General features: G+C 44.8%; 1 protein-coding gene across 11 annotated transcripts in view; it reads left to right on the forward strand.

Annotated features, from left to right (window-relative positions):
• The window catches only part of POLA2 (DNA polymerase alpha 2, accessory subunit), a 44,608-nt gene that overhangs the window by 10,313 nt on the left and 17,597 nt on the right, over positions 1–16,698 (forward strand). For all 11 annotated transcript variants that reach the window (XR_001707349.4, XR_010147239.1, XR_010147240.1 and 8 more), the window contains exons 5-11: positions 4,162–4,268; positions 6,999–7,192; positions 7,808–7,896; positions 9,262–9,417; positions 9,940–10,002; positions 10,759–10,801; positions 16,016–16,140. Coding sequence is in view for 6 of the 11 variants with exons in the window: in XM_001169495.7 (XP_001169495.3) it covers positions 4,162–4,268; positions 6,999–7,192; positions 7,808–7,896; positions 9,262–9,417; positions 9,940–10,002; positions 10,759–10,801; positions 16,016–16,140 (777 nt within the window). In the remaining 5 variants the exon portion in view is untranslated. The remainder of the gene's footprint in view (positions 1–4,161; positions 4,269–6,998; positions 7,193–7,807; positions 7,897–9,261; positions 9,418–9,939; positions 10,003–10,758; positions 10,802–16,015; positions 16,141–16,698) is intronic.

Here is a 16,698-nt window from a genome sequence, read left to right on the forward strand (position 1 = left end):
AGGCTGAGGCAGGAGAATCGCTTGAACCCGCGAGGCGGAAGTTGCAGTGAGCCAAGATCACACCACTGCCCTCCAGGCTGGATGACAGAACCAGACTCCGTCTGAAAAAAAAAAAAAAAAAAAAAGTTTGTGACTGTGAATTCCACGCTAAATGAGTTGGAGTGAAATGTTGAGCAAACAATATGTCCGGGCTAGAGATACGTAAAATGCTTAGAACAGTACTTATCACATGGAAATTGTTCAGTCACTGTTAGGCCATGCATCAATGGCAGCATGATAAAATAGTCAAAGTGTGGCCAGGCATGGTGGCTCACACCTGTAATCCCAGCACTTTGGGAGGCCGAGGTGGGAGGATCACTGGAGGTCAGGGGTTCGAGACCAGTCTGGCCACCATGGTGAACCCCCATCGCTACAAAAGTACAAAAATTAGCTAGGCATGATGGTGGGTGTCTGTAATCCGAGCTACTCGAGAGGCTGAGACGGAAGAAACACTTGAACCCAGGAGGCGGAGGTTGCAGTGAGCTGAGATCATGCCATTGCACTTCAGCCTGGGCGAGAAAGTGAGACTCCATCTCAAAAAAAAAAAAAAAAAGTGTGAATGTTGGCCTTTCCATACAAACAGTGCCAGGCTGAGGTTGCCTGACCCTTGTCAGGTCTTGGGAACAGGTGTCCCTCTGCTATAGAGGTAAATATGATATGTCAGTGATTTTAGCTTATCACTATTAAATATTTCACCTGTACAATTGACAGCTGTTCTTTTGCTTCCGTGTTCACCATAAATCTGCTGATGATTTGGCTGCCATGTCCCTAATGGAGAGAATGTGTTAGCCTGAGGACTTGACGTTCCCATACCCTTGGCAATTATATTTCTAGTAAATTAATAAACTGGCATCCTTGGTTATAATTTGATTTTCTCTGTGAGTGTGAGAATGTGCTTACCCTAGGATATGAAAATATGGTACCATTGGTGACTACATTTCTGATTAAAAATGATGAAACCGGCCACTGCGGTGGCTCACGCCTGTAATCCCAGCACTTTGGGAGGCTGAGATGGGTGGATCACCTGAGGTCAGGAGTTCAAGACCAGCCTGGCCAACATGGTGAAACCCTGTCTCTACTAAAAATACAAAAATATTAGCCGGGCGTGGCAGCGGGCGCCTGTAATCCCAGCTACTCGGGAGGCTGAGGCAGGAGAATTGCTTGAACAGAGGCGGAGGTTGCAGTGAGCTGAGATCGTGCCACTGCACTCCAGCCTGGGCAATCAGAGCAAAACTCCATCTCAAAAAAAAAAAAAGATGAAACTAGCCAGGCGCAGTGGCTTATGCCTGTAATCCTAGCACTTTGGGAGGCCAAGGTGGATGGATCACCTGAGGTCAGGAGTTCGAGACCAGCCTGGCCAAAATGGCAAAACCCCATCTCTACTAAAAATACAAAAATTATCCCAGCATGGTGGCACATGCCTGTAATCCCAGCTACTCAGGAGGCTGAGGCAGGAGAATTGCCTGAACCCAGGAGGCGGAGGTTACAGTGAGCTGAGATCATGCCACTGCACACTCCACCCTGGGCAACCCTCTGTCTCAAAAAACAAAAACAACAACAACAAAAAAACATGATGAAACTGGCATTAAGTGTTAATAATGAATCGTATGAGCTTGGTTAAAGGGAGCGCATCCTTGAGAACTGGTACTGGAGTTGGTGAACACTATTGGATTTCAGCCCTGAGGCTGAGGACTAGAACACCAGACTGTGCCTTGTTTACCAAAGTGCTGTCACCTTGCCGCGTCTTGCGAGACAGACTGTCATTCTCTTAAAATATCCCTGCCCCACAACACTGGCCGTGGAGTGTTGTAGCCCACTGTATATTAGGAGAATCTTTTGGAGGGATAGTTTGAGAAAATGTGTTAAAATTATAAAATCTTTTTTTTTTAATTATAAAAAAAAATAAAGGCAGGGTGTCACTATGTTGCTCAGGCTGGTCTTGAACTCCTGAGCTCAAGTGATCCTCCTGCCTCAGCCTCCCAAAATGCTAGGATTACAGGCACGAGCCACCATCCCTGGCCAAATTCATAATATCTTTTTCTATCCTTTGACCCAGTAATTCTCCCTAGGGGGAAAAAAAAAACTCTTCTGAAGAAATAATTCAAATTATGGGAAAAGCTGTATGCATGAAGATATGCATTTTAGCATTTTTTTAAATTTAAAATCTTAATTTGCCAAATCACTTTTCACCTGAGACTCAGCATTACTTGTAATCACTGAAAATTACAAGCAACCCATAATCCAGCAATAGAGAAGTAATTATGTAAATCATTGTAGGTCAGTTTAATTAAATAACACAGCTACTAAAAAGGATAAAGACCTGTAATCCCAGCACTTTGGGAGGCCGAGGCAGGTGGATCACCTGAGATCAGGAGTTCGAGACCAGCCTGACCAACATGGCGAAACTCACATCTCTACTAGAAATACAAAATTAGCTGGGCGTGGTGGTGCATGCCTGTAGTCCCAGCTACTCAAGAGGCTGAGGCCGGAGAATCACTTGAACACGGGAGGTGGAGTTGCAGTGAGCTGAGGTTGCAGTGAGCCGAGATCGCACATCGCACTCCAGCCTGGGCAACAAGAGCGAAGTGAAATTCCGTCTCGGAAAAAAAAAAAAGGGAAAAAGATTGGGTCAGGTGCAGTAGCTCATGGGTGTAATTCCAGCATTTTGGGAGGCCGAGGCAGGTGGATCACTTGAGGTCAGGAGTTTGAGACCAGCCTGGCCAACATGACAAAACCCCATCTCTACTAAAGATACAAAAATTAGCTGGATGTGGTGGTGGGCACCTGTAGTCCCAGCTACTCGAGAGGCTGAGGCAGCAGCATCACTTGAACCCAGGAGGCAGAGGTTGTAGTGAGCCGAGATCTTGCCACTGTGCCCCAGCCTGGGTGACAGTGACTCCATCTCAAAAAAAAAAAAAGATTAAAAATGTAACAGTGTGGGAAAATGTTGATAATTAATATAGAGTGAAAAAATTCAGCACATAAAATACTTAGGTTTATATTTAAACTAAGATTATGACTATAATTTGTATATTCTAATTTGTGTATTTGTAATCTTAATATACAAATTATAAGGCACCACGCCTGGCTTTTTTTTTTTCCTCCTCAGACGTGAGGTCTCGCCGTTGCCCAGGCTGGTCTTGAACTCCTGGGCTCAGGTGATCCTCCCACCTTGACCTACCAGAGTGCTGGGATTACAGGCATGAGCCACCACCCCTGGCCTAGAAAAATATTAAAATACTATTAAGGAATATTCAAAACTGGTTATTATATCAGGGTAGTAGAATAAGGGATTTTTTTTTTTAATCTATTTTCCATTGCAGCTGGTCTTGATGGTTTTGAATCTGTTCTCTGGCATTCTGTCCTGCAGTTGCCACCAGCTGACCACTCTGCAATATAACTTCTTAAACTTGCAGCCAGGAGGAGCCCTAGGGCAGGGAAAGCTGCAGACTAGCTGGCTTCCTGGCTGCTATCCAGGCAAGGATTTTGTTTTCTCTATTACAGTCGATTATCCTAGACTTTAGGGAGCAATAGGTCTCTGGACTGTAGGTTTCAGCCTCCGTTCTGGGCTTATCTTTGGATTCTTGTTGATGAGTCAAAAAAAAAAAAAAAAAAAAGGAGTGACCATCAGATGTTTGCTAACTCTTCAAGTATGAGCTCAACCTTGTTATCTGCCTGGAGTCATTTCCTTTGAAAATGTGTGGTAGACTTTGCCAAAGTAAGTAGTAATGTCCCATTCCTTCTCAGGAAAATGTGTACACATAGATCAAAACTATGCATTGTAAAACTCATATCTGTTTGAAAACATAGAGGTAGGGACAGAAAGTAAACATATGAAGGATTTGACAGGACACATTACCAGCCTGGTGGTCCTTTTTGGAAAATGTTTGCTTTCTCGTAATTGCCTTCAAAATAGGGACAGTGTCCTGAATGTTGGTTACAGTTGTTGAAGATTTCTTTTTGAGATTATGCTTGGATGATGGGGCCTTAAGAAGAGAACCCACCCAGTCCTATTTTGTGCCTTCGTTTGGACATGTTCTCCCTTTTCTTCCAAGGTACTATACACTTAATTAGTATTGGGTCTAGTAGGACTGAGATTTTGTTTTCCTTTTTTTTCCCTAGGGTTCTCAGAAGCGAGCTATCTCTACCCCAGAAACCCCCCTAACAAAAAGGAGTGTGTCAACTCGTAGCCCCCATCAGCTACTCTCACCGTCAAGTTTCTCTCCAAGGTATGGATCATAATTCATTCAAGTGCCATAAAGCTGGCCTCCCCTCCCCTTTCTCTGGCTATCTGAGGAAGGCTAACAGCAGAGTTATTAATTAACTATAGGTGGGCATGTACCTCTGCAGTGAATTGGCTTGAAAGCCTATTGCTCTCTGCCTTCCTTGCTCTCCTTTTCTTTGTGGAAAATTACTGTTTCTTACGGTAATTAAGGAAACTCACTTTCCACCCACTTTTCTAGGGCTCATTTCCTAGATCGGGAACTGATATCTTGTATTGAAAACAACCTGTCTATTCAGAAGTCTAAGAGTCTTAACAGGTCTTGTCAGTAGAGGCAAGTAGGTTTCCACCTGCTTCTGTTTGTGTTTTGTTGGGTTTCTTTTTCTTTCTTTTCATCTAAAGTTTTTTTTTTTTTTAAAGAAAAGCACATATCTTTGTTCATAATGTTTCATAACCTGTTTATTGTTTCCAAGTCAGGTTAGAACTAGTTTCTGAGAGTTTTCTTGTCACTGTGACTCTGCCCTGACTTAATTGGTATTTTGTCCCTCTGCCACCATTGCACATAAATCCACAAAGATCATATGTAATTTTTTGAAATCCGTAAATGACACGTCTCGTATTAGAGAATTCCATAGGCAAGTGCTCTGCTGAGTAGATGGGTTTTTAGGAGTTTCCACATCAAGATGAGGCTCCAGAGCAGTAGTATTAACCCTTCAGGGAAACACCAACTGCCAGGAGTCATTACCTCTACTTTGGATCACTTCTAGATGAACCAGAGCTTAAGATTGTTCAACTCTATCACTTTTTTTTTTTTTTTGAGATGGAGTCTCACTCTGTCACCCAGGCTGGAGTGCAGTGGCACCATCTTGGCTTACTGAAGCCTCTGCCTCCCGGTTCAAGCGATTCTCCTGCCTCAGCTTCCCGAGTAGCTGGGTCTACAGGCGCTCGCCACCATGCCTGGCTAATTTTTGTATTTTTAGTAGAGACGAGGTTTCGCCTGTTGGCCAGGCTGATCTTGCACTCCTGACCTCAGGTGATCCACCCGCCTTGGCCTCCCAAAGTGTAGGATGTCAAGCATGTGCCACTGCTCTCGGCCTTTTCAGCTCCATCACTTTAGAAAGGTGGTGATAGAAGCTCTGTAGTCATTCAAGGTGAGTGGTCATTGGATTTTTTTTTTCTTTTCTTTCTTTTTTTTTTTTTTTTAAGATAGGCTTTTACTCTGTTGCCCAGGCTGGAGTGCAGTGGCACAATCATAGCTCACTGTAGCCTTGGCCTTCCAGGCTCAGGTGATCCTCCTACCTCAGCCTCCTGAGTAGCTGGGACTACAGGTGTATGCTACCAAGCCCAGCTAATTTTTGTAATTTTTGTAGAGACGGGGTTTTACCATGTTGCTCAAGCTGGTCTCGAACTCCTGGCCTCAAGCAATCTGCCTGCCTTAGCCTCCCAAAGTACTGGGATTACAGGCATGAGCCAGCATGCCTGGCAGTAATTGGATTTTGAAGGACAGTTTTACTTTAGGGTAGTCTACTGCTGCTTTGGGGAGTTCTCAGGCTTTTTGGAAGAAAGCTTTCTAGACTTAAGAGCATCTTTGCAACCTGGTATGTAGGGATGGTTCTTATAGACGTGCCAGCACCATTGCAGGAGTTATATTCTCCAAATGTCAGTACAATGCTCTGAAACCTGTAGATCTGTTTACAACTGTCCTCATGTGAGCATCTTGCTGCATTAAAGGGCCTGCTGTAATGGATGGCTCATGGAGCTTCCCAGGGAAGAGCTTGGAGAAGCTGGCAAAATGCTGCCTAGTCATTTTTTAATGCACACTAATAAAGCTGACAGCAGAAACTGGTTTTGTAATGTATGAAAGTAACTTCTAAACTATTCACGTAGAGGTGGCACTGGACATTGAGATAATTAATTGAGCTCATTTTCTGTAGGCTGTGAAAAGAAAGAATGATGGCATTAATTGCGATGGTGCCCCACATAAAACTGGTTCCCGGAGAGTTTCAGTGCATTAAACAAAGCCTGTTTTAAATAGACCTCTCTGTACGGCGTGTTTACAACCAGAGGATTAGAAGACCTCACTGTCATCTAAGCAGATCAGCAATATCCATGTGTTCTTAGAGGTATAATTTACCAGTCAGGGAGTGGAAACGTGAGAACTTGGCAGTTGAGCCTAGAAAAATGGGAATGTTTGCACATCACCAGACTGTTAATTCATTACTTACCCACCTCCATAGACACTGGGGAAAGTTGATTAATTTTAATTTCATTTTATTGTTGTTTCTACCTTGAACCATATTGTGAGTTTTTATATATGCTCAGCAAGTTTTAGCTTATCCACAGTTGCAGGCTCAGATGATGTTCCAATAAATGCTAAAAATTCATGAGAAGAAAAAAATGGGACTTAAAGTTTGCCTTTTAATCAATTCAGAATCTGGGGATCTTTTTGCCTTGCTTAGTTTTAATGCCAAGAGAACGACAACTTTTTAAAATACGTTTCTGTCTCTAAACTTCTCTAAAAATGTTTGGTATTCCTCAGCCTGGTATTCCTCAGCCCTTCGTTCCTGAAATTCCTTAAAGGTCTGGGTATGTCCAACCCCATTAAACTGATTCAATTTATAAACTATGAGGCCACCTTCCTTTTCTCCAGTCCCCATTTCCAAAGGTAACCTCATTTTATTCTTCTCTCCCTTTAGATATGAACACGGTAATATTAACCTGTTTTGCTTCCAATTAGTGCTACTCCCTCCCAGAAATACAACTCACGAAGTAACCGAGGAGAAGTGGTTACCTCCTTCGGCTTAGCACAGGGAGTATCTTGGTCTGGGAGAGGAGGAGCTGGAAACATCAGCCTGAAGGTCTTGGGATGTCCAGAGGCACTAACTGGGAGCTACAAATCCATGTTTCAGAAGCTCCCAGACATTCGAGAAGGTGATTGTTTTTCCCTTTGAAATTCTGGTGGATATAAAACCACCTAGAAGGGTGTAGAGTAACAAAGCTTCAGCTAGGCTGGTAGAACAAGTTCCAAGGTTGCCTTTCAATGTATGAGTTGGTAGATGTCCTCATGGAAGCCCTAGTAATGGAGGGACACTGGCAATACTATCAGTGATTGCTCCAAGTCACTTCACTTTGCTAAAAAGCACATAACCATTCCCAGCAGCAAAAACTTGAACGATGTAAAGGAATTCAACTTAAAGATATTCATGGTTCCTTCGTTAGAAGCCTTCTTCAGGTTGGCCTTGACTTGCCTAAAACCTCAGTGAGGACTTGAGTAAAGGGCAGACTTGGAGATGGGGTGGGGTTCATGCTGATTCCCTGGAATTGTGCTATGGGGTCTCCTGTGGCCAGATGGAAGGCCAGATTCAGCAACCAAATATCGGAAAATTGGCAAAGGTTTTAGAAGGTTTAAACTGGCCAGATGTCCAGGCACCCTTCCTGCTTCTGTAAAATGACTGACTTTAATATTTTACAATGTGCTGTATTTTCTCTTCTTGGCAAGTGAAATGTCTTAAACATAATACTTTTTTTCCACTTCTGGGATTGTAGTTCTGACCTGTAAGATAGAAGAACTTGGCAGCGAACTCAAGGAACATTACAAGATTGAAGCTTTCACTCCTTTGCTAGCCCCAGCACAGGTAAGAGTTGTTCTAATAGTTCTCACTAATTAATATTACGTTTTTAAATCGATGACCAAGAGGCATCCTTCTTGCTTCCTTTTTCACTTCTTGTCTGTGTTCTAGTTTGAACATCTATCTTGGTTGAATTTGGGAAAATGGGCCCTTCTGAAGAAAGATTTGTAAGTGCTGTCTGGTTTTGTGGCCAGAGAGTGATTTTCTTCCCACTTGGATTAGAGTCTTGCACATAAGCAGAGACTGAAGGCCTTGTTTCCCTTGGTGGTGAGTCAGGTAGCTCCCCGGGGATTTCCCACAAATAGAAGCATTCACGTATCGAGATAAAAGGACAGCAGCGACAGTGGGGTTTTCAGAATCTTGTTCTCTGGACAATGACTCACAGTCTCTCCCCTGGTTTGGTCTCTTGTTATAGACAAACTGCTGCCAATAGTATCTTTATATCATAGTTTAATCGGGCATATATACCAGTGCTTTCTCTCTAGAATGTTTTCTAATCTAAGGGGAAATATATTCTAGAAGTTTCTTTAAAGTACCTTTGTCAATGTTTACATTCAAAGAATGATCAGTTGGGGAAGTGATGCAGAACTGTGTCATAGAAGGAAGTGTTAGAGGACTTGGAAGGAAGTAATTGAGGGAAGGCAGGGAGGCACAATCACTGGGAAAGATGAGACTTCCTCTGTTTTCTCCCAAGAGTGGGAACAGAACAGAGGAAGCCATGGGGACAGAGATTTTAGCTCAATTAATAAAGAACTTCCTGTTAAGAGGTTGTATGGTATGTGGCTAAGGATATGGCTCTAGAGCCAAATTTCGGGTTTCAAACCCAAGCTTCACCCACAGTTTGACCTTGACTAAATTATCTAGCCTTTCTGTTGCTTGTTTTCCTCATCTGTAAAATGGGTACAGTAATATCCACCCGATGGTTGTTGCAAGGATTAAATGAGTTAATACATATAAAATGCCTAAGAATACGTTTTAGAACAGTGCATGGTATTTAGTAAGCTCAAGAAATGTTAGCTATTATTAAGTAGTTATAGCTGCCCAAAGATGCAGTGGGCTGCCCTGGGGTGGTGAGGACAGGGTGGGGTAGGCATCCAGGGGCAAGTTCCCCTACACTAGAGATGCTCACACTTAGGCAGCCTCCTAGGAAGGCTCAAGTGCTGGGTGGATGGGTGGACAAGATGCCCTTTCAGAGTTCTTCCATCCTGAGAGTCAGTGATGACGCGGTAGTCACCTCAGGGTCAAAGCAATGCCCTGCCAAGAAATGTATTTGTTGTTTGCAGTTTGTTTTGGTATTCACCCTATCGACTTCAGATTTTGAGCTCCTGCTCCAAAGACTGTCATTCTTATGCTGTGACCTTCCTTTGGTAGGAGCCTGTCACTCTGCTGGGCCAGATTGGCTGTGATAGCAACGGGAAGCTGAACAACAAGTCAGTGATTCTCGAGGGAGACCGGGAACATTCCTCGGGTGCTCAAATTCCAGTGGATTTATCTGAGCTTAAGGAATATTCTCTGTTTCCTGGACAGGTGAGATTGGAGGAGTTCCACCAGAATGCAGGCGCACTCTTTACCCCTGTAGTGTAGGTGCTGTGCCATGCACAGCTGCTCCTCAGTTCCTGTCTCTGCTGCCATGGGGTGCGGCTGGAGCACATGCCCCAGAGCAGACACCACTGTTGGGATTCCTGTTTCCCCCATGCTCTGACCGAGGCTCTGGGACCTGACTGCCCAGCCTCAAATCCCAACTCCCCGCTCCATGAGGTGCATGACTGTGCACAAGGTACTTAACCATCTAAACTACAGTGTCTTCACTCACAAAATGGAAATAATAATTCTTACCTCATAGGATTGTTGTGAAAATTAGATCACTTATATAGAGCATAATTATTATTACTAATGCAACGCCCTTAATTCGTTTTCTGCAAAAATGCCCTAAGTTTATGATTACAGAATGAGAGTAGTTGGACAATGCTTTTAACTGCCTCAAAATAATGTATTCCAGACCTCATTGATCTCCACTGCTTAGCAATCCTGTTTGTTTTTGTCTTTCAGGTTGTAATTATGGAAGGAATCAACACCACTGGTAGGAAACTTGTTGCCACCAAACTCTACGAGGTACACAGCGGTACCCCCACTTGCCTCTTGGTTTGCTTCAGACAAAGTATGTCTGGAAGCTGTCTGTTCTAGAAACTGGTCCTTTTTAGGAGCCCATTTATTTGTTAGTCAGTTCTCCATCTGTAAGTGGGAACCCACCCCTAGGCCAGGGGTGAGCAAACCCTTTCTATAAAGGGCCAGACAGTAACTCTTTTAGACTTTGTAGCTATATGGTCTCTGTCACAATGACTCAATTCTGCCTTTGTCTACAAAAGCAGCCATAGAGGACTCTTAAACAGATGACTGTGGCTGTGTTCCAATAAAACTTTATTTAAATAGTGGGCTGCAGCCAAATTTGGCCCAGAGGCCGAAAGGTTACCTATCCCTGCTCTAGGCAACAATCCTCCAGAGATTTTCATAGAATGCCAGGAAAAGTAGCAAGAAACCATTCTCTCCCATCCTTGCCTAGAAGTACACTGATACTTTAGGCACCTGTTTTGCTCCCACTTGTTGCTGGGTGGGACAACAACTCAAATGACAATTGAGTAGTGACCTCCCATTACCTGGGTTTCTTTGCCCTCTGAGCAGTATAGAAAAATGGCAGGTCCCATCAGATCCAGGGAGCAAGACAGAGGCACATCCTTCCCCTGCCCTCTCGCTCCTCCCCACTGTCCTCCCATCACACACCTGCACCACCCCCAACCCGGTGCCCTCCCCTTTCCTTACCAAGGTGATGCCTGGCGCAAGACCTTACTTGAGCTTTTCCCCTGTTTTTAGGGTGTGCCACTTCCATTTTATCAGCCCACTGAAGAGGATGCAGGTGAGTTTCGGTTCAAATATTGTTTTGCCAACAATGAGGGTGGTAGACATGAGTCCAGGAGTGCAGTTTCCCGAGCCCAAGAAAGCTGCAGAAGCTGCTGAAGAGCAATGTGACCCAAGCAGTGAGGGTGCCACCATCATGAGTTCGTAGGTTTTTTGTCACAAGAACCCTGGTCTGAGCCCAGTGAGCGTTGGTCGTGCTGTCGCCTGAGTTCTGCCTACATGAAGCATGTTGTTTAAAGACTAATGTTTAACAGTTATTTTTGAAGGTTGCCTTGGAAAGGAAAAAGATGTACGATTTCAAAAAGAATTTATTTACATGCAGCGTGGGCAGATGCGGTGGCTCACACCTGTATTCCCAACACTTTGGGAGGCCAAGGTGGGAGGATCACCTGAGGCCAGGAGTTGGAAACTAGCCTGGGCAACATAGGGAGACCCTGTCTCTACTAAAAATTAAAAAAAAAATTAGCTGGGCTGGTGGTGCGTGCCTGTAGTCCTAGCTAATCAGAGGCTGAGACAGGAGGATTGCCTAAGCCCAGGAGTTCAAGGTTGCAGTGAGCTATGGTAACACCATTTTACTCCAGCCTGTGTGACAGAGCGAGACTCTGACTCTTAAAAAAAATTAAAATTAATTAATTTTTTGAAAGTATAATGTGGCATCCTGGATTGGATCCTTGAAGAGAACGGGAACATCAGTGGAACAACTAGCAACATCTGAATAAAGCCAGGAATTTACTTTTTTATTTTTCTGGCTCTAACACTCAACCTCGAGAATCCAGGAATTTAGTTAACGGCGATATACCAGCATTAATGCCTTAATTTTAACAAATGTTCATGGTTACCTAACATGTTAAGATTAGGGGCCACTGGTGAAAGACACACAGGAACTCTGTACTATCTTCGTAACTTCTCTACAATTCTAAATTTGTTCTAAAGTGAAAACTTAAAAATAACTTCCTTTTTTTTTTTTTGAGATGGAGTCTCGCTCTGCCCCCCAGGCTGGAGTGCAGTGGCAAGATCTTGGCTCACTGCAAGCTCCGCCTCCCAGGTTCAGGTGATTCTCCTGCCTCAGCCTCCTAAGTAGCTGGGATTACAGGCGTACACCACCACACCCGGCTAATTTTTGTATTTTTACAAAACCCCATAGTGATGGGGTTTCACCATGTTGGTCAGGCTGGTCTTGAACTCCTGACCTTGTGATCCGCCTGCCTTGGCCTCTCAAAGTGCTGGGATTGCAGGCATGAGCCACCATGCCCGGCCAAAAAGAATTTCTTTAAAACCCTAGTGTTATGTGGTAACTAATCTAGTTGTGGAAAGGCAAAAAGAAAGTTTGACAAACTTTGCTTCTAAATATTTCAACATAATTTCAGCACTTCACAGGGCTGAGGTGGGAAGATCACTTGAGCCCAGGAGTTTGAGACCAGCCTGGGCAATATGGCGAAAACCTGTCTCTACAAAAAAAAAAAAAAAAATTAGCTCGGCATGGTGGCATGTGCCTGTGGTCCCAGCTGCTCAGGAGGCTGAGGTGCGGGGATCACTTGAGCCTGGGAAGTCAAGGCTACAGTAAGCCGTGATCATGCCACTGCACTTCAGCATGGGTGACAGAGTAAGACACTAGATAGATAGATAGATAGATAGATAGATAGATAGATAGATAGATAGAATTTATTTATTTCAAGGTGGCCAGGTGTGATGGCTGACTTCTGTAACCCAGCACTTTGGGAGGCCAAGGTGAGAGAATTGCTTGAGCCCAGTTTAAGTTTAGCCTCCCGGCACATAGTGGGTCTGCATCTCTACAAAAAATAGAAACAAAAAAAATCAGCTTGGTGTGGTTGTGCACACCTGTATAGTCCCCACTACTTGCGAGGCTGAAGTAGGAGGATTGCTTGAGCCCAGGAAGTCAAGGCTGCAGTGAGCCATGATTGTGCCATTGCACTCCAGCCTGGGTGTCAGAGTGAGACCCTGTCTCAAAAAAATATATGTATGTATTTATGTATTTCAAGGCATTGTTTTTTTTCTTTTTCTTTTTCTTTTTTTTTAGACAGAGTTTCACTCGTTGCCCAGGTTGTAGTGCAAGGCGCCATCTCGGCTCACCGCAACCTCCACCTCCCGGGTTCAAGCGATTCTCCTGCCTTAGCCTCCCAAGTAGCTGGGATTACAGGCATGCACCTGTAATGCCTGGCTAATTTTCGTATTTTTAGTAGAGATGGGGTTTCTCCATGTTGGTCAGGCTGGTCTCAAACTCCCAACCTCAGGTGATCTGCCCGCCTCGGCCTCCCAAAATGCTGGGATTACAGGCATGAGTCACCACACCCAACCCTCAAGGCATTTTTGTAAGCACAGTGGAGCACTGTTAAGGATTAGCAACCAGATCACTGATACTAGCATGTCGTCAACACCCCATGCATGTAACAGTGGCCAGAGCCATTCTTGGAGATGACCTAGAATCAGGAGTGAAATTTAGGACCTTGTGATATTGCACATTTTATCAGAAAACACAAGTTTGGCCGGGCGTGGTGGCTCATGCTGGCGCAGGAGGATTGCTTGACCACAGGAGTTTGAGAGCAGCCTGGGCAACATGGTGAAACCTCATCTCTACAAAAAGTACAAAAATTAGGCCAGGCGCAGTGGTTCACCCCTGTAATCCCAGCACTTTGGGAGGCCGAGGTGGGCGGATCACACGGTCAGGAGATAGAGACCATTCTGGCCAACAAGCTGAAACCCCATCTCCACTAAAAAATACAAAAATTAGCTTGGCTTGGCAGCGTGTGCCTATAATCCCAGTTACTCAGGAGGCTGAGGCAGGAGAATCGCTTGAACCTGGGAGGTAGAAGTTGCAGTGAGCCGAGATCGCCAATGAACTCCAGCCTGGCGACAGAGCTAGACTCTGTCTCAAAAAAAAAAATTAGCTGGGTGTGGGCATGGTGGCATGTGCCTATAGTCCCAGCAACCTGGAAGGCTAAGGTGGGAGGATCACTCTCCTGAGTCCAGGAGTTCAAGGCTGCCATGAGCCATGAACATACCACTACTGCACTCCAGCCTAGGAGTCAGAGTGAGATCCTATCTCAAAAAAAAAAAAAAAAAAAAAGAAAAAGAAAAAAAAGAAAATACAAATTTATAGGGGCAAGGGTGGCATGCTGGTATTAGGTCAACTTCAGGTAATGAAATCAACCTGGCTGAGATACCAGGAGCCTGAGCTGTGTACCAGGGAAGCCTTTGGAAACAGTTTAACAGGTTGTTAATGAACTTTTGTACAAGGAATTAAATGAGGCACTCATGGAGATACAGAATAAGACATGGCCCTCGCCCTCCAGAGACTCACTGCTTACACTGGGGCTCACATCTCCTGTAGGCTTCTCAGAGCCAAACTTAACTTTGTCCCCTACCCCACCACCACATGAAACCTGCTCTTCGCCTTGAATGCTCTGTCAGTTCATGGTATTATTACCATGATAGACTGAATCATAGCCCCAGGAATCCCTGGAACCTGTGAATATTTTACCATTTGTGGTAAAGGAGACTTTGCCCGTGTGATTAAGTTAAGGCTGTTGAGATGGGGGATTAGCCTGGATTATCCAGGTGGGTCCACTATAATCACAAGGGTCCTTATAAGAGGAATGGCAAGAGAATCAGAGTCAGAGCTTAGAAATGTTAGGCTGCTGTGATTTGAGGAAGCCTAAAGAAAAATTTTATTTCAAAATAGAGAAATCTTAGGCTTCTGGCTTTGCCGCTGCAGGTGGGGCCATGAACCAGGGAATGCAGGTGGCCTCTGAAAGCTGGAAAAGGCAAGGAAATGGATTCTTCTCTAGAACCTCCAGACAGGAGGAACTCAGCCCTGCCCACACCTTCAGTTTAGGATTTTTGACCCCTGGAACTGTAATATAATAAATTCGTGGGCTTTTTTTTTTTCTTTTTTTTTTTGAGACAGTCTCACTGGAGTGCAGTGGGCATGATCACAGCTCACTGCAGCCTCAACCTCCCAGGCTCAAGCAATCCTCCCACTTCAAGTAACTAGAACTATAGGCTCAGGAGGTACGCACCACTCTGCCCAGCTAATTTTTGTATTTTTTGTAGAAACAGGGTTTCATTATGTTACCTAGGCTGGTCTCGACCTCCTGAGCTCAAGGGATCCTCCCGCCTTAGCCTCTCAAAGTGCTGGAATTACAGGCGTTGAGCCACCACACCCGGCCAAATTCGTGTTGTTTTAAGGCACTAAGTTTGTGATAACTTGTTATAGCAACAATAGGAAACTAACACAACAGCATGTTAAGAAGCCAGGGATCTTTGGATTTTGTTGTTGTAAGCCACAGAAACTGGCTCAGACTAACAAGAAAGCAGGAATTTGTTAGGGGAGATCCAGGTAGCTCACAGACTGGACACGTGGCTAGAAACCGAGGCTTGGAACCAAGATGAGAGCCCAGGAACTCTAGCATCCAGGTAGCAGGAATTCCCCAGCTGTCTCATCTGGGCACCTCGGCTGGAATAGGTTAGCTCTAATCTTTTTTCTCTCCTTGGATCGTTCACCTCAAGATTGCAGACCCTGGGAGGAGAGTGTGAATGGCCTTGTGCCATTCTGGGTCATGTGCCTGCCCTTGGCTAGAGGAAGACAGAGCACCCAATTTACAGCCCCATATAGACTGCCTTGTGGAGGGATGGACTGATTCTCCAAAAGGAAAGCAGCTGCTGTTAGGAAAAAGGCAAAGCGTGATGGGTGGCCCCTGCACCCCATCACCCTGGAGTCTCCCGTTCCAGTCTCCCATTCCCCGGCCTGTCTTTCTGGGCTCTTCAGTACCCCACATTCTCCAGCCACACTGGACGACCAGACATTTCCTAACACTGAGCATACTCAGGTCTCAATGCTATCCTGTACCCTGCCTTGCCCTTGATCCCCCAAAATTCTCAAACGTGTTAGCAAATTCCACCTTGGTAAATTCTTTCCTGACTGCCACTTTCCTCGAATCTTTCATGTGCACAGCTCATAAAGTTTCTACTGCGTGTTCTAGGTATTCGTGTACCTGCCTGTCTCTGTCTCTATCACCTAGTGGAGTGTTCTTGGAGGGTGGACATGAGGTCTTCCTTACCTTGGGTCCCCAGAGTTTCACACATAAAGGACTCAATGAGTTAAATCCTGTGGCATTTCCCATCATTGTCCTTTCTCCTCCCACCATTCTAATACTAGTCCTCTTCTAATCAAGACCTATAACCTCTGTCTTAGACTTTGAGCAAAGCATGGTCCTGGTTGCCTGTGGACCATACACCACGTCTGACAGCATCACGTATGACCCCCTGCTTGACCTGATTGCTGTCATCAACCATGACCGGCCAGATGTCTGCATCCTGGTAAGAGGCACCAGTGGGAAAGCTGAGGAGTCAGCCTTGGAAAATGGCTTTAATGAAGTTCTAAATTTTTAGGAAGCATGTCAGTCCCTCCTCCTTTTAGAAAATATCTTTTCATTCTTAATCTACATCTTTGGAGAGGTATATATATCTATGGGCCTTTGCTAGATTTAAAAGCCCAACTTTGGCCGGGCGCAGTGGCTCATGCCTGTAATCCTAACACTTTGGGAGGCCGAGATGTGTGGATCACTTGAGGGCAGGAGTTCTAAGCCAGCCTGGCCAACATGGTGAAACCCCGTCTCTACTAAAAATACAAAAAAATTAGCTGGGCGTGGTGGCAGGCACCTGTAATCCCAGCTACTTGGGAGGCTAAGGCAGGAGAATTGCTTGAACCTGGGAAGCAGAGGTTGCAGTGAGCTGAGATTGCACCACTGCCCTCCAGCCTGGGCAACAGAGTCAGACTCCATCTCAAAAAATAAAAATAAAAGCCCAACTTTTTTTTCCACCCTTTGTTGATTTTACAGTATTCTTACTTCTTTCTCATTACTCCAACTTCTGAAC

The sequence above is a fragment of the Pan troglodytes genome, chromosome 9 (assembly GCF_028858775.2).
Source record: "Pan troglodytes isolate AG18354 chromosome 9, NHGRI_mPanTro3-v2.0_pri, whole genome shotgun sequence".
Classification (NCBI taxonomy): Eukaryota; Metazoa; Chordata; class Mammalia; order Primates; family Hominidae; genus Pan; species Pan troglodytes.